This window comes from Penicillium manginii, assembly GCF_028828005.1.
Source record: "Penicillium manginii strain IBT 31320 chromosome Unknown utg000007l:1.0-2284322.0:1.0-2285126.0, whole genome shotgun sequence".
NCBI lineage: Eukaryota > Fungi > Ascomycota > Eurotiomycetes > Eurotiales > Aspergillaceae > Penicillium > Penicillium manginii.
The window spans coordinates 273,361-301,328 of record NW_026643108.1 but is presented as its reverse complement, the minus strand read 5'-3'; the positions used below and the strand labels follow the sequence as shown (position 1 = coordinate 301,328).

At 51.2% G+C, this 27,968-nt stretch overlaps 9 protein-coding genes across 9 annotated transcripts; 6 read left to right on the top strand and 3 right to left on the bottom strand.

Annotated features, from left to right (window-relative positions):
* Nucleotides 1-80: 80 nt before the first annotated feature.
* On the top strand, nt 81-1,619 carry N7533_010031 (putative neutral amino acid permease; the record flags this gene model as incomplete). Its single annotated transcript, XM_057106681.1, has 3 exons — nt 81-243; nt 327-756; nt 818-1,619. 3 exons carry the CDS (start codon nt 81-83, stop codon nt 1,617-1,619), a joined length of 1,395 nt encoding a protein of 464 aa, XP_056955898.1.
* A 754-nt stretch (nt 1,620-2,373) lies between these two features.
* N7533_010030 (uncharacterized protein) lies at nt 2,374-2,871 on the top strand (the record flags this gene model as incomplete). Its single annotated transcript, XM_057106680.1, has 1 exon — nt 2,374-2,871. One exon carries the CDS (start codon nt 2,374-2,376, stop codon nt 2,869-2,871), a length of 498 nt encoding a protein of 165 aa, XP_056955897.1.
* Nucleotides 2,872-4,676: 1,805 nt separating this feature from the next.
* Nucleotides 4,677-9,773, bottom strand: N7533_010029 (uncharacterized protein; the record flags this gene model as incomplete). Its single annotated transcript, XM_057106679.1, has 2 exons — nt 4,677-9,606; nt 9,709-9,773. 2 exons carry the CDS (start codon nt 9,771-9,773, stop codon nt 4,677-4,679), a joined length of 4,995 nt encoding a protein of 1,664 aa, XP_056955896.1.
* Nucleotides 9,774-10,908: 1,135 nt separating this feature from the next.
* Nucleotides 10,909-11,831, top strand: N7533_010028 (uncharacterized protein; the record flags this gene model as incomplete). The annotated part of the gene is made up of 4 exons (XM_057106678.1): nt 10,909-10,974; nt 11,115-11,241; nt 11,348-11,453; nt 11,519-11,831. 4 exons carry the CDS (start codon nt 10,909-10,911, stop codon nt 11,829-11,831), a joined length of 612 nt encoding a protein of 203 aa, XP_056955895.1.
* A 517-nt stretch (nt 11,832-12,348) lies between these two features.
* Nucleotides 12,349-13,859, top strand: N7533_010027 (MmgE/PrpD family protein; the record flags this gene model as incomplete). Its single annotated transcript, XM_057106677.1, has 2 exons — nt 12,349-12,803; nt 12,947-13,859. The coding sequence occupies 2 exons, from the start codon at nt 12,349-12,351 to the stop codon at nt 13,857-13,859; spliced, it is 1,368 nt and encodes a 455-aa protein (XP_056955894.1).
* A 344-nt stretch (nt 13,860-14,203) lies between these two features.
* On the bottom strand, nt 14,204-15,827 carry N7533_010026 (S8 family peptidase; the record flags this gene model as incomplete). Its single annotated transcript, XM_057106676.1, has 3 exons — nt 14,204-14,392; nt 14,449-15,375; nt 15,459-15,827. 3 exons carry the CDS (start codon nt 15,825-15,827, stop codon nt 14,204-14,206), a joined length of 1,485 nt encoding a protein of 494 aa, XP_056955893.1.
* Nucleotides 15,828-16,333: 506 nt separating this feature from the next.
* N7533_010025 (uncharacterized protein) lies at nt 16,334-16,672 on the bottom strand (the record flags this gene model as incomplete). The annotated part of the gene is made up of 1 exon (XM_057106675.1): nt 16,334-16,672. The coding sequence occupies one exon, from the start codon at nt 16,670-16,672 to the stop codon at nt 16,334-16,336; it is 339 nt and encodes a 112-aa protein (XP_056955892.1).
* Nucleotides 16,673-17,629: 957 nt separating this feature from the next.
* On the top strand, nt 17,630-25,548 carry N7533_010024 (Beige/BEACH domain protein; the record flags this gene model as incomplete). The annotated part of the gene is made up of 8 exons (XM_057106674.1): nt 17,630-20,111; nt 20,177-20,541; nt 20,597-21,496; nt 21,682-24,427; nt 24,488-24,642; nt 24,697-25,002; nt 25,060-25,437; nt 25,519-25,548. The coding sequence occupies 8 exons, from the start codon at nt 17,630-17,632 to the stop codon at nt 25,546-25,548; spliced, it is 7,362 nt and encodes a 2,453-aa protein (XP_056955891.1).
* Nucleotides 25,549-26,484: 936 nt separating this feature from the next.
* On the top strand, nt 26,485-27,668 carry N7533_010023 (sedoheptulose-7-phosphate:D-glyceraldehyde-3-phosphate transaldolase TAL1; the record flags this gene model as incomplete). The annotated part of the gene is made up of 4 exons (XM_057106673.1): nt 26,485-26,542; nt 26,609-26,620; nt 26,699-26,982; nt 27,048-27,668. 4 exons carry the CDS (start codon nt 26,485-26,487, stop codon nt 27,666-27,668), a joined length of 975 nt encoding a protein of 324 aa, XP_056955890.1.
* Nucleotides 27,669-27,968: the final 300 nt, after the last annotated feature.

Genomic DNA, 27,968 nt, shown 5'->3' with positions numbered 1-27,968 from the left:
TTTGATCACATCTTTTCTACAGTATACCTAGGTTGTGCCCAGGTTGCAGCTAAACATCGTTCCGAGCTCCGATCCTCAACATGTCCTCTCAGGACGAGATCAAGGTGGCTCCTCATGACTCCCACTCCCCTGATACACAAACGGCCGAGATGGAAGACCGCTATGAAGTCTTCAAAAAAGGCGATGGCCAAGTTGATTTCCGCACTGTGAGCTGGATCCGCGCCGGTGTGATTTTCTTGAAGAGTAAGGGGCTCCCAAAATACCGAATCCAGATCAACACGAATTGTCCAGTCCGCTGACCAGCGCCATTTTGGCACTCTATCTAGTCATCTTCGCCACTGGTGTACTCTCAATTCCATCGCTGATGTATGAACTCGGCGCGTTTCCCGGCGCCGTCAATGTCATCGGTTGGACCCTTCTCAACACCTATTGTGCCATCGTGCAGGGCAATTTTCGCAACAAATATCCGGGTTGTCACTCCATTGCCGACATGGCGCAGGTCGTTGGTGGTCCGATCTTGAAAGAAGTGGTCGGGGTTTTGTTCACCATCAGTTATGTCATTGTGGCTGCGTCCGGGATTATCGGCGTCTCGACGGCCCTGAATGCACTGTCACTGCACTCCATGTGTACAGTATGGTTCTCATTGATTGCGACGATCATCATTGCTGGATGTGCGAGTGTGCGTAAATTCTCCCACATCGGCTGGTTGACCTGGGTTGGATTTGCCAGTGTCTATATCGCTGTCTTCATCATTGTGTATGTCTTCCCAAACCCCAACACCCCCTTTCTCGCTGATATGCTGACCCTATTATACTAGAATCGGCGTCACAGTAAGAGATCGGCCGGCTGCAGCGCCACAAATAGGAGATTTCGATCTGGGATACCGTGCAATTGGCAATCCCAGCTTCACCGTGGGCATCACAGCTGCAGCTACGATATTCGTGTCGAGTGCTGCAACATCAGCATTTCTCCCCGTGATCTCTGAAATGCGCAAGCCCAAGGACTACCCGAAGGCAGTTTATATGAGCATGAGCCTGGTCACCGCTTCATACCTGACCTTTAGCCTGGTGATCTACGCCTGGTGTGGCAAGTGGATTGCATCACCATCGCTCGGCAGTGCAGGAGAAACAGTCAAACGCGTTGCCTATGGAATTGCACTGCCCGGTCTCATAATCAGCGGGTGTTTGTATGTGCACGTTGCGGCAAAGTATCTGTTTGTACGGATCCTGCGTGACTCGCGACACCTTCAATCGAATACGATGGTGCACTGGGGGACATGGCTGAGCTGTACGCTGGGCATGGCAGCAATCTCATTCGTCTTGGCCTGTGCGATTCCCATCTTCAACTATGTACTGGCGTTGGTGGGCAGTCTGTGTTTTGCGCCCCTGGCTATAAGTCTTCCTGGTTGGCTGTGGTTGTATGGTCATGGGGAGTATCTGAAGGGTGGGGTGTGGCGACAAATGATATATGGTCTACACATATTGTTGGTGTTGCTGGGAGTATTTATGACGGTGGGCGGGACTTATGGGGTGATTGTTCAGATTAACGAGGCATATGTGGATGGATCAATTTCGTCGGCATTCTCTTGTGCCGATAATAGTGGGTCAGTGGGGACATAAAACATAAAATATTGTATCAGAGGTCTGTACCCAGTTTTGATTGGAAAAAACTGGGTCTGAGAATAATGCACAATGCAAAAGATGTACATATATCAGTTGTGCGAATAATTATGTTAACCCTTCACAGAGTAGAGTGAAGGTAGCTATAGTATCTGGTATCCTATTCAGGTGTGTATTGTGTATTGTGTATTGCGGTACCATGGTATAGTGAATGTGAGCGTTGCTAGTACTACTGGTATCCCGTACACTAAGACGAGGGAAGGACATTTTCGCGCCTAAAATGATTCGCATTCGGAAACATACCAGTCCAAAGTGGAGCCATCTGAGCTAGACCTTGGGCACTTCTCTTACTTAGTGTACTATGTACTATGTACTAGATTAGCATCCGCCGAGCTCCGGTGCTGCGAAGCGGGTTTAACGGGCTCCGTCCTGCCGAATCCGAGACGGGCATTGCCTTATCGGTTTCTGTTTCGTTTCGTTCTGGTAAGCTTCTCTTTTATGCCTCCATTCTTCTTCCCCCTCTTTCACCTTTCCCCTCTTCCCCTCTCACTCTCTCACACTCTCACATCTCAATTTCTGACTCTACTCTACTCCCCTTGAATCATAAGTGATGCGACAATAGTGCTGACCAGAGACCCTACCTACGAATTGAGCCCGATCTTATCAGCACTCCGTTATCAGTGCCAATCTCCACTCGCACACACATCCCATCACCTTACCCTAGGGTACACTTCGACTACACGATACCTCGACCATGCGTCTCATTCAACTCCCACTCGTGCTGCTTCTCAGTAGCTTCGTCTCAGCTGCAGCGATCCCCTCCTCCCCGCACAGCGTCGTCACACCAGAATGGTCATCCCCGGAGACCGCCTCCTCTCCATCATTAGATGACGCCAACTCCGGGCACCTTGCCAAACGAAGACCCTATTACTTCCCTGAGACCGTCCCAGATGAAGAAGAAATCGCTGCCCGACTCTCCGCTCTTCGTGAGGCTGGCTACCTGCCAGACACGCAAACCCTGCAAGGACATGATCAAAAGTCAATCGGAACTCCGGATGCAGCGATCGACATGGACCCGAGTAGTGCACGGCCATCACCCACTCAGGAGCCCCCCCTCCGCGCTATCCGAACGAGACACTCCACGCTTCAGCTGGGCAGATACCATTCCTGGTCTATTTCCAGCCGCCTGGTTCTTTGTCTTCGCCTCCGTTGTTGTCTGTATCGTGACTGTGATCAGGGGACTAAACGATAAAGGAAAACACTGAGCGACTAGCCTAAATCGCGCAATACTGAGACCCCCCCTGTTCGCGAGGGAGGCGATCTTTGTACGCAGCGCCATTCACTTTGACATTCCCGCCAATCCTACCTTACGACCGAAGGTATTTTGATTTTGCGATCGACACAATACGCTCCCACCCACTCGGTCTGGTCAAATGTGCACGCGATCATGATGTTTGTGATGTCTGATCTTATGCTGGAATCATTATTTCTACCACTATTACACTCACACTCACCACTCACATTCACTACTCACCACCAAACCCCTCCCCGCATGAGTTACCGACCGAAACGAAACGCCCACAGAACGCCACGAAGCCCCTCCCTCCCCAACCACGCGTCCATGCCGCACGCATGGCTCCCCTCTTGAGGCAAAACCTATGCACCGCCAAAAAAAAATAGGCTGTCACACCCAAGACAAGACCAAGACCGCCCACCGCTAGTCTAGTTCCGACTCGGCGGATTATCCAAGAAAGAAAGAAGAAAAAAACACCGACCGCCGACCAGGCCACCAACCACCGACAGAGACAGTCTAGGTCTGCGGGTGAATCTTTCGTTCCCCACCGACTCTGCCACTGCGCAGCGCGCCTGGAACTGGGTGGCTGGGCGAAAGCAGCCGGCAGTCTCGGATCTCGCACTCGTACTCGGGAAGGATCCTATGCGAGTTCACTCGGCAATTTACATATTTATGCCAAATTGCGCGTATGGAATGAAAACACGGTCGCCACATGACCATCTGAAATCATTATTGGTTTTTTTTACTTCTCTCCAAAATCAAAACCCGACCGCAATGAATAAGAGCCGAATCAAATGTCCCCCCTGATCTGTTCTCGGCGGACAAGCGCCATGGCGGGTACTTGGCCGCTGGTCTCCTATTCGACTAGCCCGCGATCCACGTGCCCGATTGGTGAAACCGAATCTTGAAATTGCGACCATGACGATGATGTTCGACTGGGACGGATCCTCGTGCGCAATTGGAGCAACTTGCAGTACGAACTTGCCAATAGAGTGACTGATCCTGTTATCAGGAGTTCATTCGTCGCCATTTTAAGTCTCTGCCTAAAGTGCTCGGCTTATGCTTACGCGCCGTCGGGCTGAGGTGAACCGAACTGGAGGGCCTGGAGCTCATATGAGGGTCTACATCCAATCCACGAGTTATTGGATACGACTGGTGGCGGGGGGATATTTTTTAGGAAACGACTTACGTTATGATTTGATTATTGGAATACGTTCTTAGGCGAACTTGAAAGCATTGAATTGAAATGAAACTATTCTCCATTTGTCTATCTTCTCTACCGACACACGTATGTGTGTCCTCTTCTCATCTCTCATCTCCTACCTACCTAGCTGGACTCAACATGAGCCCAGCGGAGGAGGTCAGTTTTAGTGCATTCAATATCAAAAACGAAATAAAAGGAACGGGAAATGAAAGGACAGGAAGAATAGTGCACTAGATGATTCACGGATACCCATGACGCCATGAAGAAAGGAAAGTCGAGTAAAGAAATGGCCAAGAAAACTTTGGAAGATAAAGGCCGTAGAGTAAAAAAAGACACGAGGACCACCCAGACAAGTAAGGAAAATAGATACACACAAATACTGCCAAAACCTTCTTTTCTGCAGGCTCCCATCATCCTCCGAGGGGAAAATCGGAGAGAGGAGAGGAGGCAGTGTAAAGTCAAATGGACAGAAGTAGAAAATGCAAAGGATAGATAGAATATATACGGTGCGGATTAATGAGGAGTTTTTATGCATAACGTAACAAAAATGGAAACGATCTCAGGAGTCGTCGACCAGGCGCTTCTGCGTCCAGGCACGCTTCGCTCCGTCAAGGAGAACGTCCATATTACCGCTGTTCTCGCACATGCCCCGGAACAAGCCACCTTCGCGGTTGATCAGGTCCCAGGGGTGCTCGAATTCGATGACGCGCCCGTGGTCGAGGACCAGGACCTTGTCGTAGTCGATAATGGTCTGCAGGCGGTGCGCAATCGTGATGATTGTGCTATTGTGCAGTTCGCGCAGGGTCTCCTGGATCTTGGCATCGGTGGCGTAGTCGATGGAGGCGGTGGCTTCGTCCATCATTAGGACACGGGGTTGTTTGAGCAGGGCGCGTGCGAGACAAAGGAGTTGGCGTTGACCTTGTGAGAGGTTGGAGCCGGATTCTGAAACAAGGCTGTCGAGGTTGTGGAAGACATTCTTGTTGTCGGTGGTTACGGTTGTGACTGCTGCCGTATTGCCATTCATGGCGTTGGCTTCGGTGGCGGTGAATGTACTGGAGGTCATTGGGGTTGCGGTGCCCGAACCGTCGGATCCGATTAGGTGCACGCGGCGGATGGCAGTGAAGATCTCCTCGTCACTGAAGAGGCCGAAGGGGTCGAGGTTGCTGCGAATGGTGCCGGTGAATAGAGTCGGGTCCTGAGGCACAATGGTGATTGCTTCACGTAGATCGCGAAGACCAATAGAACCAATATCCACGCCGTCGATCAAAATTTGACCCTTCTCGGCTTCCAAGCCACGGAAAAGTGCCAATGCCAGGGAGCTCTTGCCAGCACCTGTACGACCAACGATACCGACCTTCTCGCCGGGCTTCACAGAGAATGACACCTCCTTGAGTACAGCATCGAGGTCAGGACGATAGCGGGTGGTGTATCCCTTGAACTCAACAGCACCTTCAGTAGGCCAGCCAGTTGTAGGACGAGACTCGGGGATGACAGGAGCAGCCTCCTGATCGACATCTAGATACTCACGCACGCGCTCAACCGAGTTCATGTTTTGCTGAACCTCGGAGTAGAGGCGGACCAGCCAAAGGACATTTTCCGTGAATGTAACAGCGTAGGTGAGAGACAGACCAGCAGCACCGGCATCGATCTTACCAACGTTGATCAAGACGAATGTAGCAGAGAAGAAGGAAACGAGAGCACCGGTCCAATCCACACGAAGCGCGAGCCAGCGGTTACTGGCCCAGAGGTAGATGTGAGGTCGGTTATAGGCGTTGATGCGGCGATGGTTGTCAATGATGAAACGAGGGCCGTCGCCATAGGCGCGGATAGTAACGATACCATTGAGGGTCTCGCCGAACTGTTGGTACAATGGGCTGCGCTGGACGGATTCCAGACGCTTGAGATCCCGGGACGAGTTCAGGTAGATGGCGCCAAGAGCGGCGTATACTAGCGTAATGAAAACACCGGCAATCAGGAATCCTGGGGTAATGCAAGAAATCAAAATCACGATCATAATGACCGATGCCAGACTGTGGAGCATTCCGATTGCCACTGGCGCGACCTCCTGATCGACTGACTCAACATCCTTGGAGAATCGATTCATAAGCTGGCCGAGGGGTGTAGAATCAAAGAAGCGGAACTTGGCGTGCATAACAGTTTTGAGGAGTCGATCGTGAATCTTCCAGGATGCGTGGAGAGAGCCCCAGAATAGAACTGCCTCTCGGCTCAGGGAGATTCCGATATACAAGAAGCCAAGTAGAGCATATACCCCAAGGTAGTAAAGAACGTCGACCTCGCCGTCGGGTGTGGTGCCCGAGGCGCGAGTGCTCAGTTGAGGCGGCCCGAAAGTGCTCATTTTAGAAACACTTCCAACGTTGAAAGATGGGGGCTTGAGGTGAGCGGCGGCGGCGTACTGTCCCACGTCCTCAGAACCGACATTAGATGTTTGATACGCATTGGCCCACTGACGAATCCAAATATTGGTCGAGACTGAGCCCAGCTGCTGGAGACAGAAGACAGTGATCGCAAGAACCCAGTATGGCCACGAGCCCATTGATCCAAGGTACATTGTAACAGTAGACATCTTGATGCTACCAGTCGCTTTACCTTCTTTCAGAGGGGAGTCATCTTTCTTGCCCTTGTCAGCTGTTCCATTGGCATTTCCGTTCGCACCAGAGTCTGTCGAGTCCTCCTCATGTTCCGATGGAACACGAGAGAGGCCACGCGAGCTTGCTCGGGATCCAGGGCGAGACTTTAAGAATTCATCACCCAGGGCACCGGTAGCAGCAACATCATCAGGGCGGCCTTGCGAGGAAATCTTTCCATTTTCGAGAACAACGACGTGGTCAGCTTGAGGTACCGCCAGAGCCACATTGTGAGTAACCAGGATGCATGTGCGGTTAAGCATCAATGGGCCTGTCAGGGCCTGACGGAAAATGTGCTTGGCAGTGTGAGAGTCAACGGCAGAAAGGCAGTCATCCAACAGCAAGTGAGCGGCACTGCTGTAGATAGCGCGAGCCAGGGAAATTCTCTGCTTCTGGCCGCCAGAAAGACTAATGCCCTTCTCGCCGACCAATGTTTGGTCACCAGCATCAAGGATACTGATATCACGCTCCAGGGCGCAGGCCTTGAGAACGGCACGATAACGCTTCTCGTCGTAAGGGGTTGCAAACACAATGTTCTCTTTGACAGTGTCATTGACCAACCAAGCTTCCTGGGCGCAATACGCAATGCTATCAATCAGACCAGTCTCGGGATCGACAGGAAGCTCAGAGCGGTTCGACATGCCACCGGGGAGATGAACCCGGCCTTCAATGAGCCGCATTTCACCAAGCATGGCCATAAGTAGAGAGGTCTTTCCAGAGCCAGTGGGGCCAGCGATAATACTGAGCTTTCCGATAGGGAAATCAACGTCAACATTGATGAGTCGAAATGCATCAGCGTCTGGGGAAGTGGTGCTTTCAGACTTGGGCTTAGTAGTGCCCCAGGTCAGGGTCGCTTTCTCGACTCCAATCTTTGTCGGCCCGTCAGCAGAAGTGCTATCACGCAATTGATCGTATTTTCCAGTCTCTTCTTCATTCAAGTACTTGTCCACACGGTCCAAGGAGACCTTTGATTCCTGTACGTGAGCAACCATGTCTGCCAATTGATCCAAAGGAACGCGAAGCAATGAGAACATGGAAAGCGCAGGGAAAGCAATCGAGGGTGTCAATTGTTTCTTCTCAACGACAGTATATAAGAAGAACGAGAGGAATGTGATCAGGATCGGTGTGCCGTACCAAACAGTCGCGGCGCAGGACCAGAGGATATAACGGCGACGCAAAGACTTAAGCTCAGCCTTGCGCTTCTCATTGACGATATCCTGGAATCTTTGCTCCCACGCAAAGTATTTGATAATGCGGATATTCTGCAGAACCTCGTTGGTAGCATGAATACGAGCATCGGTGCCTTTGAGAATCATGTTTTGAACCTTGTTAAACTGCCGGGCAATGAAGAGATTGACGGGTAGCATCAAAACCATCAGCACGATACCGGCGAACGAGCTGAATCCCATGATCTTGTAAAGCAGAGTGACGGCCATGATGATCTGCACCGGAACACTAGCCCACAAGAAATGTAAGTAGGCGCCAACCTCACTAACTTTGAAGGAATCAATTGCCATCAAGTTAATGATGGTACCGACATTCGCCTGGGTTACATCCTCCTCCACATCGGGTTTCGCATTTGCGCCAGATTCGGCATCATGGCCAGATGCGTTCTTCTTCTTACGACCGAAAGATAGCAGACCCTTCTTTTTCTTGCTTGGTGCCGTGTCCTTGGACCCAGTTGGGTCTTCGATAGTCTTTTTCACGGCATCCATGGAGGCACCTGCTTTGCGGCGCAGAGCTTTGGCGTAAATCTCACCAATAATGATCGCGCGAATCTTGACACCCATCTTGCGACCAATGTAGAGAGCTTGTCCATCCGCCACACCCTGAACGATCGCGGAACAAAAGAGGAGGATGGCGTACAGCCAGGCGGCATTGGGAGTGGCCGAGCGAGGATCTTCAACATATTCGAGAATAGCTTTCAACAGCAGACTCGGCACAAACACGAACAGATTAGCAAACACAGTCCAGGCACCCTGTTTCAGAATGGTGCCGATGAAGAACCGGATGAGCTTCCATGCCAGAGAGCCCGTCATCTGTCGTTTCCGGAATTCGCTGATGACCGAGGCGGCCTTTTGAGAGGGTGTCAAATTCCAGACATCCTCCATCTCCAAAGGTTGTCGGTATCCCTTCAAAACCAACGGATCCAACCATGCAAAAGTCGCCAGAGACAGCAGACTGGCCATAGGGTGACGTGGAGGCTCCAATCCATCCTCGCGCTCCACCACAACTGGTTTGTTTCCTCGGCGAGTGGTGAGGGCGATGATGAAAAGTAGAGTGGTGAGGGAGAATTGGATGCTGCTGAGAATCAAAGCATTTCGGGAAATCGGGTGGATGACGGCGGAACGGAAGACCATGATGTTAAAAAGCCATTGAGCACTGTACAGAATAGCCGTATGAGTCCACAGTCGCGGGGCCGAGAAGAGGTCCATGGTGGACAGCAACAATCGGACCAAGACCAAAAACAGTATATAGCCCCAGGAAACCAGACCCGCAATGGCGGGGATAGTGCCATGGCGACCCCAGGCTTGGGTAGAAAAGATGACCACGTAGAGAGCGATTTGACCGATCAGTGCAGCGATTTCGAGTGTGACGATGGTAATTTCTCCTCTCGGGCGGTCAACCTCCAGCTGTAGGTGTTCGGTCTCTGTCTGGACAGCCTGGAAGAGCATCGGATCGGACTCGGTTTCGCCGCCATTGAGGACTTCGCCGGCATCATCATTGACGAGAACTTTATAGGCGACACCTTTGTGAGCGACGATATAACGATATGCGAGGCGGACGAGAACGAGAAGCAAGGACAGACTGCATGCCGCTAGCGGGAGCGAGACTTGCAGAACACTATCAGATTTTGACGATCAGTACTTCAACGGTCGCCAACGGTCGCCAACGGTCGGAGGGACTCCGGGAATTCCGATCAGAAAAGAGCTGCCTAGTACTCACTTGCGTTGAAAGCATCGCGACAAGTCGTCGATAGCCCAAACGGGGCCTTCACATTTTGATAGCATGGTTTGCGGGATGCAATGCCGACAATTGAGCAATTGAGCTCACGAGAGAAGCTCCCGGCGCAGACACGGACAGGCAATGGGCCGTTTTCCTCGCGGTGGTTAATATACACGATTTTGAAAAAACGCTATGAGAGAGGGGGAGATGGAGAAGGAAAAAAAAGAGCTTGAGGTTCCCTCCCCTAGTAGGTTAACAACAAACGTCTGGGGTGCAGAACAAGGCTGGCATTGCCAAGTCGAACGGAAGCGGAAAGCGGTTTTTTTTTTTTTGGAGGGAAGAGTGATGAGGGAGAGCAAGACTCTGGGTTTAGAGTGGGTTGTAATGATATTGAGTAATGAAAGCGAAGGCGGGGCAGTAGGATGCAGGACGAGAACCCCGACAAGTACTAAGTAAAGAAAGAGGGGGAAGGAAGAAGATACGATGGAAGCGAAGGGATTGCAGATTGCGCGCGCACGTTCCTAAAGCGGCGGTGGACGGGTTCGCCCGCACAGCGTGACTGCACGTAGTATCGTAGTAGTATACTAGTATACTATGTATAATACTAGGTATAATACTATAATTATATCTCTATAGTATAGTATAGTATAGTTTACTATTAGTTATTACATTATACTGTACTACACTCTTATACAATGTGATTGTTCAAACATCTCTCCTATACTCCGTACTGACGATAGACGCGGATGACTCGATGCAGCGATGATCGCTGCTTATCGTGGAAGTTCCCCACTGTTATCGGCCAGGCACTGGAGATGAGAGTCCATTAGTACGGAGTACCCTCTGCTCTGCTGATGGCATGGTCATGGGTATGAGACCTACCTAGACCTACTACTAGTTTACATACTAGTCACTCGCCTATTGCCTATGACTCTCATTTAACCTATCTTGTACTTCGTAGTAATTTGCCGACGACCGATTAGGCATCAAAATCTCTTCGGCGCCACGGGATTGGGATTGGGATTTCCTTTTTCTCTCGCCACCACTGACTAAACCGTGTTGTGGTCCCCCCCCCGACATCATCGGTGATCCACCTCTCTCTCTCCCTCCCCTTTGTCCTACCTCCAAATACCCTTCACACTCTCCAGAAACGCTCGTTCACTTCAAGGCTTGTCACTTGGTGTCGCCTCACAACTCATCATGGCTGAACGCATCCTCATGAACGAGTTTCGCACCCTTTCCAAGGAGAAATGGGTCAATATCGAGGTTGGTTCCACATTCCCCCCCCAATCCTCCCCATCTCCCGGAGTTCATATAGATCAACGGACTGTAGTTTCTTGGCCACGAGATCCAAAACCAGACCAGGGACACCGACATGGAATTTAACTAACCACCATATCATCCAGCTACACCACGAAAATATCTTCAAGTGGGATGTCGCACTGATCGTACTGAACCAAGACTCTCTGTACCATGGCGGCTATCTCAAGGCCTCGATGACCTTCCCACAGAACTACCCATACTCCCCTCCAGGTACGTCTGACAGCACCTCCCTCTAAGCTCTTTCCCATTCTGCATCTGGTGTGACAGTGGCGCTAACGCGTGCGTGATATTTTCCCTGCAGAATTTCGTTTCCTAGTACCGCTCTACCACCCAAACATATACGCGGACGGGCGGCTCTGCATTTCCATCCTGCATCCCCCAGGCGAAGACGAAATGTCCGGTGAACTGGCCGCTGAGCGCTGGTCACCCGCCCAACGAGTAGAATCCGTGCTCATCTCCATCCTCTCCCTCCTCGACGACGCCGAAGTCTCCTCCCCGCGAATGTCGACGCTGCAGTCATGCTGCGCAAGAACCCGACCAAGTACCACGCTACCGTCAAGGCCAACGTAGACGGATCCCGAAAGCTGGCCCCTCCCGGTTTCACGATGCCCGTGGAAGAAGCCCCATCGCGTGACGTGGAAAAGGACGACGACGATTTCTGGATGGATAGCGATGTTGACAGCGATCCTTTCGGCGGCAGTGACTCGGACGAGGATATGGATCAAATAAGTGCCAGTGAAGACGATGATGACGACGATGATGATGACAGCGAAGATGCGGCCGAAAGTCACCAGCGGTGAGCGTAGGATTTCTAGTCCTAGCGAGTCCGGGCCTGGTCGACGCATTCTCAACTTCGGCCTTTTCAGCATGCATAGCACTGGTGGCGTACGCATTTCCGGGATGTGGCATTTTTATCCGGAGCATTGGTTATTTTGTAGGAGTTATTTTTTCCCCAAATTTTTTTGCAGCAATTCGGGCGTTTTAGATTAGGTACTTGCTATGAGGAGGATAATCCCATTCTATGTGGATAGTGACATACATGGTCATTCTTGCAACTTGATCGAATCAAGTCAGACAATCATACCATTTCATGGTCAGATAATACCCCCCCCTAATACAACTTGAATTTCCGTACAACACAAGCTTCTCCATAACTACGCGCCTCCCGAAGGATCACCCCACAATAGACCCCATTAGACCCCCATCGCGGTTCTGAAGCTCCTATATCGGAGTCAGCCCGCCCCAACCTCCAGTGTCAACCCCAAACAACCCCGCATATCCAAAGAGTACGAGCTACCAACGAAAATTATTACGAAAATGGCAACCCAAAAACTCGCCGACTGGTCCACAAACCTCACCTTCGCCTCCCTCCCCAGAGAAGTCATCGATGCCGCCATCCAAGGCTTCTACAACTGGGCCGGCTGCACCGTAGGCGGGAGCGCCCACCCCGCAACAGCAATAGCACGCACCGCGCTGGCACGTTTCACAGGCGCACCAACGTCCAGACTCCTCGGTTCTGGCGGTGTGGATCTGGATGCCATGCATGCTGCACTGTTGAATGGTATTGCGTCGCATGTTCATGATTACGACGATACGCATTTGGATACGATTATTCACCCCACCGGCCCAGTTGCCTCGGCTTTGCTGGCTATGGCGGAGTCGCTGGATCGGTCTGTCTCGGGTCAGGAATTCATTCTTGCTTTGGTTGTTGGTGTTGAGGCGGAGTGTAAGGTTGGACTGGCTGTTTGGCCTAATCATTATGATGTTGGGTGGTAAGTACTACACCTGTGTGGTGCGGATATACCGAACTTGAGCTTGAACCCTCTAGCACCTGAGTGCGCAATCATCGGGCATGATCACGATACCGCGACATAATCCCAAGCCAGGACTTTCTTAATAACAAGTTTAATAATAGGCATATCACCAGTTCGACCGGCTCAATCGGCGCCGCAGTAGCCGTGTCCAAACTACTGAGCCTCTCAGCACAACAGACCGCACACGCGATCGGTCTCGCAGCAACACAAGTAACAGGATTACGCGAGATGTTCGGCTCGCACACGAAATCCTTCCACCCAGGCCGCGCCGCGCAGAACGGCTTACTAGCAGCGATCCTCGCATCAGAAGGCTACACTAGCTCAACACAAGCGCTAGAAGCAAAGCGCGGCTGGGCAAATGTGGTTAGTTCCGAGCATCATCTTGATGAACAGATGGCTACGCTCCCACCTGATGGACGGTGGGAAATAGCGCGGAACTCTTTCAAGCCGTTCCCCTGTGGCATTGTGGTGCATCCTGTTATTGACGGGAGTATATTTCTTCATGGGCAGTTGGGGCCGAATGGGATTCGGATTGAGGAGATTAGGGAGGTGGAGGTTGTTGTTTATCCGTTGGTTCTGGAATTAACGGGGAAGACGGCACCGAAGGATGGGTTGGAGGCGAAGTTTAGTGTTTATCATGGGGCTGCTGTGGGGATTTTGTTTGGCAAGGCTACGCCGGCGCAGTATGAGGATGCGGTTGTTAATGATGAGCGAGTTGTTGGGTTGAGGGGGCGGGTTCGAGCGACGGTGGATGAGAACTTACGACCTGATGAGGCGTTTGTGATTATTCGGGTTCCAAATGGTGGGGAGGGGGATGATGATTCTGTTACTGAGACTCATATTGACCATGCTGTGGGAAGTCGGGAACGGCCTATGTCTGTTTCTCAGCTAACGGACAAGTTTGTGGACCAGTGTGTTCCGGTTTTGGGCCAAGAGCGGACTCAGCAAGCAAGCCAGTGGTGCTGGGAGTTGGAGAAACAGATTGATGTGCGCCAGATTAAGACTGTACTCTAGATTTTCCTACATTAACTCCCTGCTTGGGGGAGAACATACCACATAGTATACATATACGGTGCCCATGTGGCTTTCTATGATGAGGTTCAAATAGGTCCACGGATTCTAGATTGAGTTGCAATGTATGTAGTTGTGGTCAAGTATACTACGGATAGCGATGAAAAGAACGATAGCAAAGCGACAGTCTGAGTACGAAAGTTTGGGAGAGAACCCTCTTAGGAGTCGACCGAAAAAAAAAAGCAGATAAAAACCAGGTAAAATGTGATCTGCGCCAGTGGTAAACCAACCATCCAAAATGCCCATTATGAAGGGAGCTCGTCTCAGACGAGTCCAATTCGTCTACTCTAAGCGGCAACAGCGCCCTTGATCTCGCTGTAGATCGCACCAAGTTCCTTGTGCATGATCTCCTCAGCATGGTTGACAAGGTCGTGGACACGCTCCTCGAAATCCTGCACGGTGGAACCGGCCTTGTAGCCACCCTGAGCGATAATCTCGGTGTAGTTGGAGTTACCACCACCGTTCCAGGCGAGGAGCTGTATGTAGTTAGTATTTGATGGCAATCGAAATTTATTCTAGGCAGAGAACTTACGTTGGGGGTGTCGGAGGGAATGTCAGACAGAGCACCAGAGGTGGCAACCTCAATGAGAGCATCCTTCAGCTTCTTGGGAGTGATCTTCTCAACAGCGAAGGCAGAGTCATCGGCGGGCTGGAGGGAGACGTAGTAGGCCAGCAGACCGGCAATGTGGGGGGAGGCCATGGAGGTACCCGAGATGGTGTTGACGGCGTACTTGCTGCCGATCCAGGTAGACAGGATGTTCAGGCCAGGAGCAAAGATGTCAGTGCACTTTCCGAAGTTGGAGAAGTAAGCACGCTCATCAGCGAGAGTGGAGGCTCCGACGGTAACGGCCTTCTGAGCAGCGGCAGGGGAGTAGTTGCAAGCATCAGCATTGTCATTGCCAGCAGCGACGGCGAAGTGGATACCAGCATCGACGGCGGCATTGACAGCAAGGTCCAGAGTGCGGGAGCTACCGCCACCCAAACTCATGTTGGCAACGCTACCCTTGAAGCCCTTCTTGCCAGACTTGGCCTTCTTGATGTGAGCCTCGGCAGCCCACTCGACACCCTTGACGACGTCGGACATAGTGCCAGAGCCGTTAGAGCGGAGGACCTTGACGGCGTAGACGTTGGCCTTCTTGGCAACACCGTGCTTCTTACCGGCGATAGTGCCAGAGCAATGAGTACCGTGACCATTTCCATCCTCATCAGCATCGCCCTCGGGGATAGTCTTGCCCCAGTTGGCACGACCTTCAAAGTCAACGTGCGCAGTGTTGGTACCGGTATCGATGACGTACGCATCGACACCCTCACCACCCTCCTCAGCGTACAGGTACTTGTTGAAGCTACCAAAGGAAAGGCTATCACGGTGGGAGATACGTGCAAGACCCCAGGGAGCGTTCTTCTCAACGGAGGGACCCTCAAAGTGGTGGACCTCAGAGTCCTTCTCAATGTATTCGACCTAAGACGGAAGAGGCGGATGAGTCAGTACAGTTCAGAGGCTCGTGATCATCGGGCGGCTGGGGAGCTCAAAGAGCTACTTACATCCGGATGCCGGCGGACCTGCTCAATAACATCTTCGTGGAAATGGCCAGCATAACCCATCAGTGAACCAGCCACATGGAAAGAGTGCTTAACGCCGAGGAAGGCGTCAGTGTCGAAGCCAAAGAGGCCTCGCTTCTTGAGTTCCATACGTCCGTTGGTGGTGGTGTGGATGTCCTGCACCCAGCTGTGATGGGCAGCAGCAGCGGAAGTGTCGACATGCTTCTTAAACACAACAATGTAGGAATCTGGGATTTCCTGGGAGTTCATAGAAGAGATGATGGGAGCAGCTCCATTGTGGATAGACTCCACACCCACGGGGGAGGCCGCTGAGAGCAGCGGCAGCAGTGCCAGACCGAGGAAGCCCTTCATGATGACTGATGGGTTCAACGATAGGGGGAAAAGAGAGTAAAAGATTAATGGATACAAACAGAGATGGGGGACCGATAGTTATAGGAGGAGATGGATGTGGATGGAGAGGTGAGAGAGGAGGTGAAGCCTGGGATGAGGAGATGAGGAGGTCAGGGCCGCCTTATCTAAGGGACCCGGGGCGGAGAAGACCACTGGACCCAACGCTTGCATCATCAACAGCAGAATACAATACAATACGCCGTCCGATGACCATCTATTGGTGCCGATCATGAGTGGAGACCGGGGAAGCAAGTATGTTACCAAATTTACAATACCACCGATCCGGGAGTGGTCTAGTGCCATAGCACATCTGGTACATCCATTGCGTACTCCGCACTGCAGAAGGCATCCGAACTGTTTGTAGCCTGTATCTGGTCTGGTGGCGGTACCCAAAGTAGACAGGGCTGTGCTTATCGACTCTGACTCAATCCCTGCCCCAGATACCTGGAATACAGGATTTCCCTGGACTACTGATCTACTTCACCATGTAAGACAGGGTCTGTTGCTCCCCGGGTACCTGGCAGCTCCAAAGCAATGTCGACCTGTTGCACGGGCAATCTGAATCTCGGCGTGACTCTGAACCCCTCATTCTCCGAAGTCGCGTGCTTACACCCTGATGAGAGATCATCGGGTACTGTGACCTCCGAGACCCCACTCCAGAGCTCTAGCCGCTCTCCCTGCCTCCAAGATTCATTGGATTTGCCCTGTCCACTTATCATCTTATCGTCGGATGAGCGGCGATCCATCCCACCCATCCCTGCCCATCCCATCCGCCCTGTAACGCTCGTTGCGGATACTCCGTCCATTTTTAGTGACGTGGCGTAGATACACTGACACGTGACCTTTTCACCGTCTTGGAGGCAGGAAATACATACTCTTCTACTTTCGAGAGAGATTAAGGTCCTCTGAGGTCATTAGGACAGTCCTGATGGCAGAGGCTCAGTTATCGCACGCGCTTTTGGCCTTGACGAGATGGATGATCAAATCTACGAGTTTGCCTGTCTGGATCTGGGTGAGATCTATCATGCTTTATAGTATGGAGAACTACGGAAACTGGGCAAATGGCACATAGAGGAGGCTCAAGTTGGCGAGCTTACTCATTAGACTTGATTCGAAAGAGCCAAAAGGTCTCTAGTATTACCTAGGTAGTACTAGGAGTACTACTATTGGTAAAGTGTAGATAGCCCGGATTGGAGATCATGATACTACTACTAATAGTACTAGGATGAATACCATACCACTTGGTATCCATGTATCCAACTCAGCTAGATACTCCGTATCCCGAATTCAATTGTTAGAACCAATCGAGTAATTTGCATACTAGTAGGTGCTGGTATAATAGCTCCATTGAGAGAGGGAACAGTGGTAATTTAGTAGAAACATTGGGGGCCTGGTTTGGACATTGTGACCAGACCCGTTTGTGATGCTCCTAAAGTGTGCTTCTGTGCACGGCATTGCTCTCAAGAGGATACGTGAATGAAGTAACGATTTTAAACTTGGGAAATATAACCTGAGGAAAGAGGTCAGACCACCTTGCGCGAATTGCAACTAGTAATACGGACATACGGCCGCAAGCTCGACAACTTCGCCCCAAACCAGTGACCGCCGCGCTCCCCCTCTCCGCCTCTCCCTCCGCCATTCCCTCATCTGGACCCGCTACCACACAACACATACAAATGCAGACCGCCTCAACCGACACGCCAATCCATTCACGGTCTCTGGTGGTCACCCGCCATCGGTCCGGTCGTGGATAAGATTTGGTGATGGCTCCGCCGCCCCTCCCCCCTCCATCCCCGTCTGGTTCGACTGAGCGACTCGCCGAAGAGCTAGCTCCCACTCTCGACCAACTAAAGATCCTCGCTACGGGCAAGGACCTGTCCCTTTCACAGGCCCTCACGGCGACCGAACCTCTCCTTCGTCTTCGCCATACCTTTATCGATGATGCACGCCCTCAAGCCGCGAAAGATGCCTTCCGACATCTCCAGGGCTTCCAGATCCTGCTCGGGCTCGCGGAGCAAATTGCTGAGCTCTATGACCCGCGGACCCTCTCCAAAGAGGACAGAAAGGGCTTGCTCGGAATCTACAAGGATGTCGTTGGAGTCTTGGCCGAAGGATTGAAGGAACACTTTGGAAACAAACGATACTTCGCCCGCAGGATTGCCGGGGGCGGGACTGCTGGTCTGGAACGGACTCTCGCTGTGCTGGTTGGGAAGATGGGTGATACTGAAGCCGATTCACAACAACTGTACGGTGCCATTCTGGCCGCCGCACTGTGCCAGGAGGCCGTAGCGGGGATTTTTGCAACTTTCAATAGCAGAATCCCGCAGGGCACGGATTCGACATCCCCGAAAGATCTACGGCTTGCCGTCGACCAATTCATGGGCTCCGCCGAGACTGTGGAGGTCGCAGAGCTGCTCGGCCCGTTGCTCCGCGTCTGGGTAACACACTCTGTGATACCTGGAAATAATGGTCTGCGTTTGGCTCTTCCCGCATGTCTTTGTCAATTGGCTTCTCAATCTCGCCGGAACGTTGTAGCTTTGCATGCCACCGGAATGTTGACCTCAATCCTTCCGCTCTTGTTCGATGACGGCCGGTCCGACACCGAAAGAGCACTCTATCAAGACCTAGCCCAGTATCTTAGTGTTCAAGGTATGAGTAGCTTGGACGACGCAGTTGCACTTTACCGACGCGCACACGATAATCCTCAGGTTCTTCAGTTCTTACTCTCCGCCCTCAAACTTTCCAAAGAGCCCCCGTCAATACAATTCGACCTCTCTCTACATGGGTTTTGCTCTGTGGAGTTCGCAACCTTGGGTCGACCATTCCCACCGAGCACTTCGGCTGGCTACACTTTGTCCGCCTGGCTGCGCTTTGACGAGTTCGATTCAAATACGCATACCACAATATTCGGAGCATTTGATGCTAGCCAAACTTGTTTCATCCTAGCTTATCTGGAGAAGGATACACGCAACTTTATTTTGCAGACCGCGATTCGTGGCCCGCGCCCCAGCGTACGCTTCAAGTCCGCCAAGTTTGAATCTGGTCGCTGGTACCATATCTGCCTAATTCATAGACGACCAAAGCCCATGTCCTCGTCCAAGGCATCCCTCTTTATAGATGGCGAATTCTCGGAGCAGTTGAAGATTGATTATCCTTCAGTTCCAACTAGTAATCACCCAAGCCGACCACCACGCATCCAGGCTTTCTTCGGAACGCCCCAGGATCTTGCAATGAGACTTGGTAAAGGAGTTTCTACATCCCGCTGGTCACTTGCAAATGGAATTTTGTTCGATGAGGCGTTCAGCGATGACATGGTGGCTGTATTTTACAATCTCGGTCCGCGCTACTATGGTAACTTCCAGGACTGCTTAGGATCTTTCCAGACGTACAAAGCATCTGCCACCCTGAACTTGCGGAATGAACATCTCCATCCCGGCAAAGAGGAGAGCTCAGACATTGTCACTGCTATCCGACGGCGAGCAAGTAATCTTGTTCGCGAGAGCTCAATTTTGATCAATGTTTCCCCTGTGGCTGTTCTTGACGACGATGACAGCAACAATGTGGACGAGTCACAACTTATCAAATGCTTGTCTAAACAAGCAGCCAAGTCCCTGCAGCAGCTTACCAAGGCTGGGGGCAATGCCGTAGCGATAAATGGAGCCACTCCTGCGATCAACGACGGTCTGACTCAACCTCAAGGAGTTGGAATTCTAACAGGCGATCCAGTTGTTGAAGTTCCTCGATCGCTGGACGACGCCAGCTGGTGTTTGGGCGGCTGTGCTCCGGTGCATCTCAGTCTCATTCAAGCCGCTGACACTGCTGAAAATACACGGGTTGCCGTGGAAGCGCTCTACGAGGCCGTGCGGGATAATTGGCGAAATAGTGAGGCGATGGAGAGAGACAACGGATATGGAATCCTCGCTGTACAGCTCCGAGAAAAGCTGGGCTATCAATTTAGCACATCAGCCGTACCAAACAAGACTTCCCTGGTTGCGTCAACTGAAGAACAAAATTCTTTGACCCTTGAGCTACTGCGACTCACTCTTGCATTTGTTGGCTATGATTTCGACCGTCCAAATCACTCCATAATCACGAATCCTCTCGCCTACCGGGTATTGCTTGTTGACATGGATATCTGGCGATTCGGAGATAAGCCTGTCATGGATCTATACTATTCACAATTTCGAGCGTTTGCTGCCGAAAGCAACTATCGCCGGTTCAATGCCAGGCGACTCGGTCGAATGCGTAAGCCTTCCCCAAACCAACACCCCTCCTTAATAAAGCCGAAATGATTGTTGACAATAAAGCAGGCGTCAGCAAGAAACTTCTCGAGATTTTGAAGGGAGGTGAACTGACACAGGAAACTCTCCAACCTTGTCTGTCCGCTTTTCGGTCCTTGGTTGAAAGCAGTCCATCCCCTGATCTCCTTCGATCGCTGGCTTTGTCCATCACTTATACCCTTCACAAGCCTAGCCCGTCTGCCGCACTGAAGAAAAAGAAGAGTCTCCGTTTTGTGGGAGCTTCATCTCGACCAGGTTCATCAAAGTCCGACTCAGAGAAATATATCAGGAATATTCCACTGGGAATCGAGATGTTGCGATTGTATTCCAATATCCTCTGCAACCCTCTTGATCCGACGCCTCTGAAGAAATTTGCCAAGGCAGTCACCAATAAGGTTCGATAAAACATATTCCTACATCGTCCATATTGCATTATCTAACAAACACAAGTGGCTCTTGTACCTCGCCTGTGAAGATGAACCCGAAGTCGTTAACCTCGCTGTCAAGATTCTCGCGAGGTTACTCACTGTCCATGGAAGTAGCTATAGCAAGAAGTTTGCCGACAAGAACGCAGGGTACACGATTCTGGAACATCACTTGAAACGATGGTGGAATGTTCCATCTATCTGGATCATCTGCCTGTCTATTCTTTTCGGACAAGATGTTGCTCGTCTGGATCTCGAGAAACCTTTCAACGCACCTGCCCTCCTCAACATGTTCTTGGCAGATGGCGAGCTCCGCATTGCATTTCCCGAGATGCTCCCTGTCATCATGGCAATGCTCAGGGCCGGATCGAAACAAATAATATCCACTGGCGAGGCGGAGACGGCAGAAGACTCACAGGCTCTATTCGAAGAAGCTGCGACCAGTTCAAAGAACCCGAGCATGGCGACGTGCAACCTGGCCGATGTACCCCTGCCGGATCGAACGAAATATGGCATTTCCATGCTGTCCTCAGTTATCAAGTTTTTTGCGGAGGCTCGATCGATCTCTAGAAATTTCCAGGAATTTACTACGCAGCCAAATTATCTCCAGGAACTTCTGTCTATTCTTTATCCTACAGTTGTTGGTACAGACCCTATTAGCCCGGCCATAGAAATGACCACTCGACACGGCGGAATCGGCTTCGATGACAGCAATCTCGTTCTTCGACCTCGTTCAGGTACTGCAAACGCCTCCACGGCCTTCCAAACAACCACAATTGACGTGGCAGAAAGTGCCGACGAGAGTACTGATTCACTTCGTCGTGGATCCTCGTTTGTCCTCATCTCCTCAGAAAGAGCTAAACATCAGCCGTCTTCTGCTCGCATTCGTCGCTTAGTCGATCCCAATTTATTAAATGACGAGGCCGTGATCGACCATCCACTTATAAAGGCTTTTTTTGGCCTCGTCCTCCCGATATTTGAGGATCAACTGCTCGAAAGAAAAGACTTTTCGGGATTAGGGTTGTATCAAAAAACCCCCCCCCTGGGTTTACGGAGCACCAAGCGCATTTCAACTCGTGGGTCTTCAACTCACTTGTCTCAAATCTGAAGCAATTGCCGACAAAAAATCCTCGCCTACTCCAAGAACCTCGTGTTTTGACAAATCTCTCGCGCTTTGCAATGCATCTGGTGGAGGCGGTCTATGAAGGATGGTATGTCAATGGGCCCGTCTCTAGTCTCGAATGTATGGGTACGATTTTGGAATATCTTCAACGTCCCGATGTCGCAAGCCTCAAGAGTATTCGTCTGTGCAGTCAAACAGTGGCTACTATCCATTCAGCACTATATCGGATAGTCCTGTTTCAGCTTTCGGAGGCGGAAGATAGCGAGGCGTTGACAGTTCTGAAACGACTGAACTACTGGCAAGTCGTGCTTCTTTCCGCAGCCGATACTCAGTCGAAGAATCTTCAACTACTTTTCTACCTGCTGTACACGAAATTGATTAGCATCGATGAGAGCGTTCGCTTGGCCGCAGCAAGCCTTTGGCGGATAATTCTTGTCCAGAAGCCCGAAGAGGTGACAAATCTCCTGGGCAATGCCCCTCATTCCCTACAGCGCCGGCTAGCTGATGGATTTGATACACTTGTGGGCATGGAGGATGAAGCCTTTCTTCCATGGATAGACGGTCAAAGGGACGACCTGGATGCTTTGTTTTTTGGGATCTTGTCTCGGTCCTGGGAGACTTTCGTCCAAGAAGAGAATGCAAAAAGCGAGGACTCAGGCAAGAACCGCATGTCAAAACGCAAAGAAAAGTTGAAACAATGGGTTCAATTGGAAAAGTTCAACGAGGAGGTCATCAGGAAACATGACGCTACCTTACCTCATTGGATCTCGAACATCTCCGCGTCAGAGTTTCTGAAGTCACAAAGATTTCTGCAAGACTTGCAAGACAACTCTGTCTTCATGTGGTCGGCATTCTCGACTCTTTTGATGGATCTGCGACGACCAGGGGGTCTTCTTGCGGAAGAGAAGGAAATGAAATGGCGACTCGATCAAACCGAAGGCCGCAGCCGTATGCGATTACGAGTTGTCCCAGACGAATTGGGTGACCGACAAGACTACCAGCCAAAGCGAAAGGCTTCCGAGCCACCTATTCCTAAACTCGATACTCGCGTTCGTGCACTATCTGCAGGGGAAGTGGCTGCTACACCTACCGTCATGACAGGGGAGCCTGACGGTCTTGACTCTGAGCCTCAATATGGCGACGCTGAAAATGCCACCAACGCGGAAGATCCGAGTATGCTTGAAGAGAATTTCGAGATGATTGACGACCCCAAGAATGAACTCGAGGACTATGATGACAAAAATCGCAAAGTGATGCGGTCTCTTCACCGTGGTGACCAGGTCCAGAATGTGTGTAACATGTCGCGAATCATTGGCCTCGAGGCCGTCGAGGGGCTTTTGATTCTCGGAAAGGATTGCATCTACATTCTGGACAACTTCTTCCAAAGGGCCGATGGAGAAATTGTCAATGTCTGGCAAGCTCCTGTGGAGGAGCGCGACTCTTATGTGCGAATGATATCCGGAAGAGAATCTAACGACCGCCGTTCTCAAGAGCATGAAACTAGAAGCTGGAAGTGGTCAGACCTTGTCAGTGTCTCCAAACGTCGCTTCCTCTTCCGTGATGTCGCCCTGGAAATCTTTTTCACAGATGGTACCAGCTACCTTCTCACGTTCTTTTCTGCACGAGTAAGAGATGAATTATGCAATCAGCTTGGCTCGAAAGCACCGCAGGTCACTGGAAGTGCTGGCCACTCGCGACCGGAAGATATCTGGAGATTTGAAACCTTGCGAAGCCAAGAGGATGCGCCGCAATCTATCGGCTCTAAATTCGCAAGTGTCTTTGGCCACCTTCCATCGAACCCTGCAACGCGAAAATGGGTCAAGGGCGAAATATCCAATTTCCACTATCTGATGTTGATCAATACCCTTGCTGGACGAACATTCAACGACTTGACCCAGTATCCAGTCTTCCCGTGGGTCTTGGCAGACTACACAAGCGAGGAGCTCGATCTCACCAACCCCAAGACATTTCGTGACCTTTCCCGTCCCATGGGCTGTCAGAATCCCGATCGCGAAGCGGGTTTCAAGGAACGTTACAATGCCTTTGCAGAGATGGGTGATGATAACTCCCCGCCTTTCCATTATGGAACCCATTACTCCTCCGCCATGATCGTCAGCTCGTATCTCATTCGTCTTCAGCCGTTTGTCAAGTCATACCTTCTCCTCCAGGGCGGAACATTCGATCACGCAGATCGACTTTTCTACTCAATTCGAAAGGCATGGGAATCCGCAACACGGGGTAACATGTCTGATGTGCGAGAATTGATTCCAGAATTCTTCTACCTGCCTGAGTTCCTGGTGAATTCCAATAAGTATGACTTTGGAGTTTTGCAGAACATGACCACAGCTATTGATTCGGTTGAGCTTCCCCCCTGGGCCAAAGGAGATCCAAAGATCTTCATTGAGAAACATCGCGAAGCACTAGAGAGCCCATACGTTTCGGAAAACCTACATCATTGGATTGACCTCGTGTTCGGTAGCAAACAGAAGGGCGAGGCCGCAGTTGAAGCCGTCAATGTCTTTCATCATCTGTCTTACAAGGGTGCGAAGGACTTGGATGCGATCGATGATCCTATGGAGCGGTTGGCTACTATCGGAATTATCCATAATTTTGGACAAACCCCTCATCAAATTTTCCAACGTCCACATGCACAGCGGGAAGATCAACGACACCGTGTTCCCCGGCTTGACACCCTCGCGGAATCCCTAACACAGACGCCACTCGCATTGCTCGGTAAGGACATCTATCTTCAATTGCACGCCTCGGGTTACTAATGTATCGTTCTCTTCATAGATACAGAAGAGCGCGTAGCGAATCTTTCCATGAGACAGGACCGCCTCCTGTGCACGGCCTCTCTTCGCTTGAATGTCCCGCCAAACTACGACCATTATATGGAATGGGGATTCTTCGATGGCAGTGTTCGTTTCTACTCTGCGGACAGTCGTAAAGTAAGTATTTGTATTTGAAAGCCCAAGATAGATCCCTTTGTTAATACCATATAGCTTCTCGGCCACTTCGAGCATCTGCATATCGGCCAGCTTTCCTATGCTAGTTTCGCAGACTCACGAACACTCATCACATGCGGTACCGATTGTACAGTTTCTCTATGGACAATTACTGCGACATCCAAATCAGTTGATCTACAACCTATCGGATCGCTCTTTGGCCACCGCACGCCCGTAAGCGTGCTCGCCGTTTCGCGTTCTTTCAGCGCTTTACTATCCGCATCCAGTGACGGACACATCATGCTATGGGATCTTAACCGACGAGGTTTCGTACGAACATTGCCTGCTGAAGGAACGGTTGATGTGAGTGAACCTTCAATATTCCCCAAGCTATTTTCGCATATCTAACCATGTATATAGTGTGCTCGTATAAACGACGTGACGGGCAACATTGTTGTCTGTCGGGGCCATCGACTTACCATGTACACTCTGAATGGTGAAGTCCTAGTCGACCAACCGGTCTGCGATTCGGTCGATGATCGAGTGTTATCTTGTGTCTTTTACGAGGGCGACCAAAATGAATGGCTCGGGCGTGAACTTGTCCTGACGGGTCACAGTCGCGGTGTTGTGAATATCTGGAGCAAGGTGATTCGAAGCGGACGGTTTGAGCTGGAACTCATCCGTCAACTACATCATACAGACAGCAGTCGCGACACCGGGGCCAATATCTCGACGGGGATCAGTTGTATCCTTCCCCTTCCCCACGTGGTCTATACTGGGGATGAAGCGGGCCGTGTGGTGAGTTACCACTTTCTATTTTTCCGTGGCTAGACCACATCTTATGGAAGACCCCCAAACTAACCGAATTCTTTTTCGCAGTATGAGTGGAACTGCATAACGAGGCGCTAAGCCTTGCCGTTTTGGACCAACCGTTGCCGTGCGGCTACTGACTTACACGCCTCTCCGCCTTTTACTGTTCTGTGTTGGCCTTGTCGGGGCTCATTGCAAAAGCAGCTGCTACTACCCAGCAGCGCGGCGTTCTTGTTCTTGTTTTTGATTTGATTTTATTCACCCTTTGCCATTTTGTATTTGTTTGTTTGTATCACCTCTTTGCGCCACTGTTCGTTTCCAACCACGTACATACTACATAGCATGCATAGCGGAATGGCCACAGCATCATAACAGACACACGGATCCCCCAGCCCCAAACGCCGTCCGGAGTAGAACGTGAGATTTAACCGGGTCTCGGTGAGTGAGATGCAGGACCACTGCAGTAGTGGGCCGTTGGCCGGTCGACCATACTCCGGTTGGGGTTCCGGAGCACACTGCGCCGGATTGGTCAACCTGGGGTTTGTCTACAGTGGCAAGGGCATTGAGATTGAAAAGATATGGGGAAAATAATAATTGTTTAATAATTCCATATAGAAGCCGGTCAGAAGGGGAGGGGCAAATCAAGAAGTAATTGTGTAAATCTTGTTGGGAGTAGATCAAGGAAAACCCTAGGCGCGTCAACCGGACACGGGTTTATGTCCAGGTCCAACCTTCGGAAGGAGGGGCATTGTTGGTGGAGGGACTGGGCAAATATGAAAGTGATTTCATCGCGCAGCGTCATTTTTGCCCCACTTTCAAGGTTTGTCCCGCATTGAGGGGGGTACTTGTCTGTTGTATGACACTCCCATACTACACCGATGTACCTCTTGGGTTCCCGGCTGCCTCTGCTCCAGGGCGCCCCTCCCTAAATACCTTCCCCATCGCCACTTCTCTTCTCTCCTTCATCTCTCCATCTCTTCTTGTATCCAATCTTGCAATCTTCCCCCTTGCAGAAAATACCCTATTCTACACATCATGTCTACCTCTCTCGAGCAGCTCAAGGCCTCCGGCACCGTTGTCGTCTGTGACTCTGGTAAGTCCCACTGATCATCCATGACGCATGCATTGAACAACATCCCACTAACACTCGCATTTCTAGGTGACTTTGCCAGTATGTCGTGACCCCAACTTCTAAATAGTCTTCCCGCATTGTGCGGTATCATTGGATCCTCAAGCTAACGTGCCACAGCCATCGGCAAGTACAAGCCCCAGGATGCTACCACCAACCCCTCCCTGATCCTGGCTGCTTCCAAGAAGCCCGAGTACGCCGCTCTGATCGACTCCGCTGTTGCCTACGGTAAGACCAAGGGCAAGACCGTCGACGAGCAGGTTGACGCCACCCTGGACCGTCTCCTGGTTGAGTTCGGTACCAAGATCCTGGAGATCATTCCCGGCAAGGTCTCGACTGAGGTCGACGCTAGGCTGTCCTTCGACACCGAGGGCTCCGTCAAGAAGGCCCTCGAGATCATCAAGGTATGTACCTGAGAGATTCCCCGCGAGCTCCAGAAAACAGATAGCTAACAAATGTCGCATTTTAGCTGTACGAGGAGGCCGGTATCTCCAAGGACCGCATCCTCATCAAGATCGCCTCCACCTGGGAGGGTATCAAGGCTGCCCACATCCTGCAGTCCAAGTACCAGATCAACTGCAACCTGACCCTGATGTTCTCCCTGGTCCAGGCCATCGCTGCCGCCGAGGCCGGTGCCTTCCTGATCTCCCCCTTCGTTGGCCGTATCCTCGACTGGTACAAGGCCGCTCACAAGCGCGACTACACTGCCGAGGAGGACCCCGGTGTCAAGTCCGTCCAGGACATCTTCAACTACTACAAGAAGCACGGCTACAACACCATTGTCATGGGTGCCTCTTTCCGCAACACCGGCGAGATCACCGAGCTCGCTGGCTGTGACTACCTGACCATCTCCCCCAACCTGCTGGAGGACCTGTACAACAGCACTGCTGCCGTCCCCAAGAAGCTCGACGCTGCCGATGCCACCAAGCTCGACATTCCCAAGCGCGCTTACCTCGAGAACGAGGCTGATTTCCGCTTCGACTTCAACGAGGAGGCCATGGGTGTTGAGAAGCTCCGTGAGGGTATCTCCAAGTTCGCTGCTGATGCGGTTACCCTCAAGGACCTGCTCAAGGCCAAGATCCAGGCCTAGATGGCTCGGGCTTAATTTTCGTCTGTGATTTCTTTAAAACCTTATGTTATTTGTAAATTGGCGATCCCTAAAATGTCGGAATCGGTAGATACGAATTGATGAATCTTTTACTTTTCAACCTTGGTGCAATCTTATACAGGGATGTGCAGTCACGACACCAGTAGTAAGTAGTGGCCAGTAAGTACCAACTACTAGTAACAACCATTCGGATTAAAAATTGGATAGAATTAGCCTTTGCGGATATATAACCACCTAGCATGCTAGTAGATCTCCGGTGTCGGGTGGTTTGGAGGCCGACGC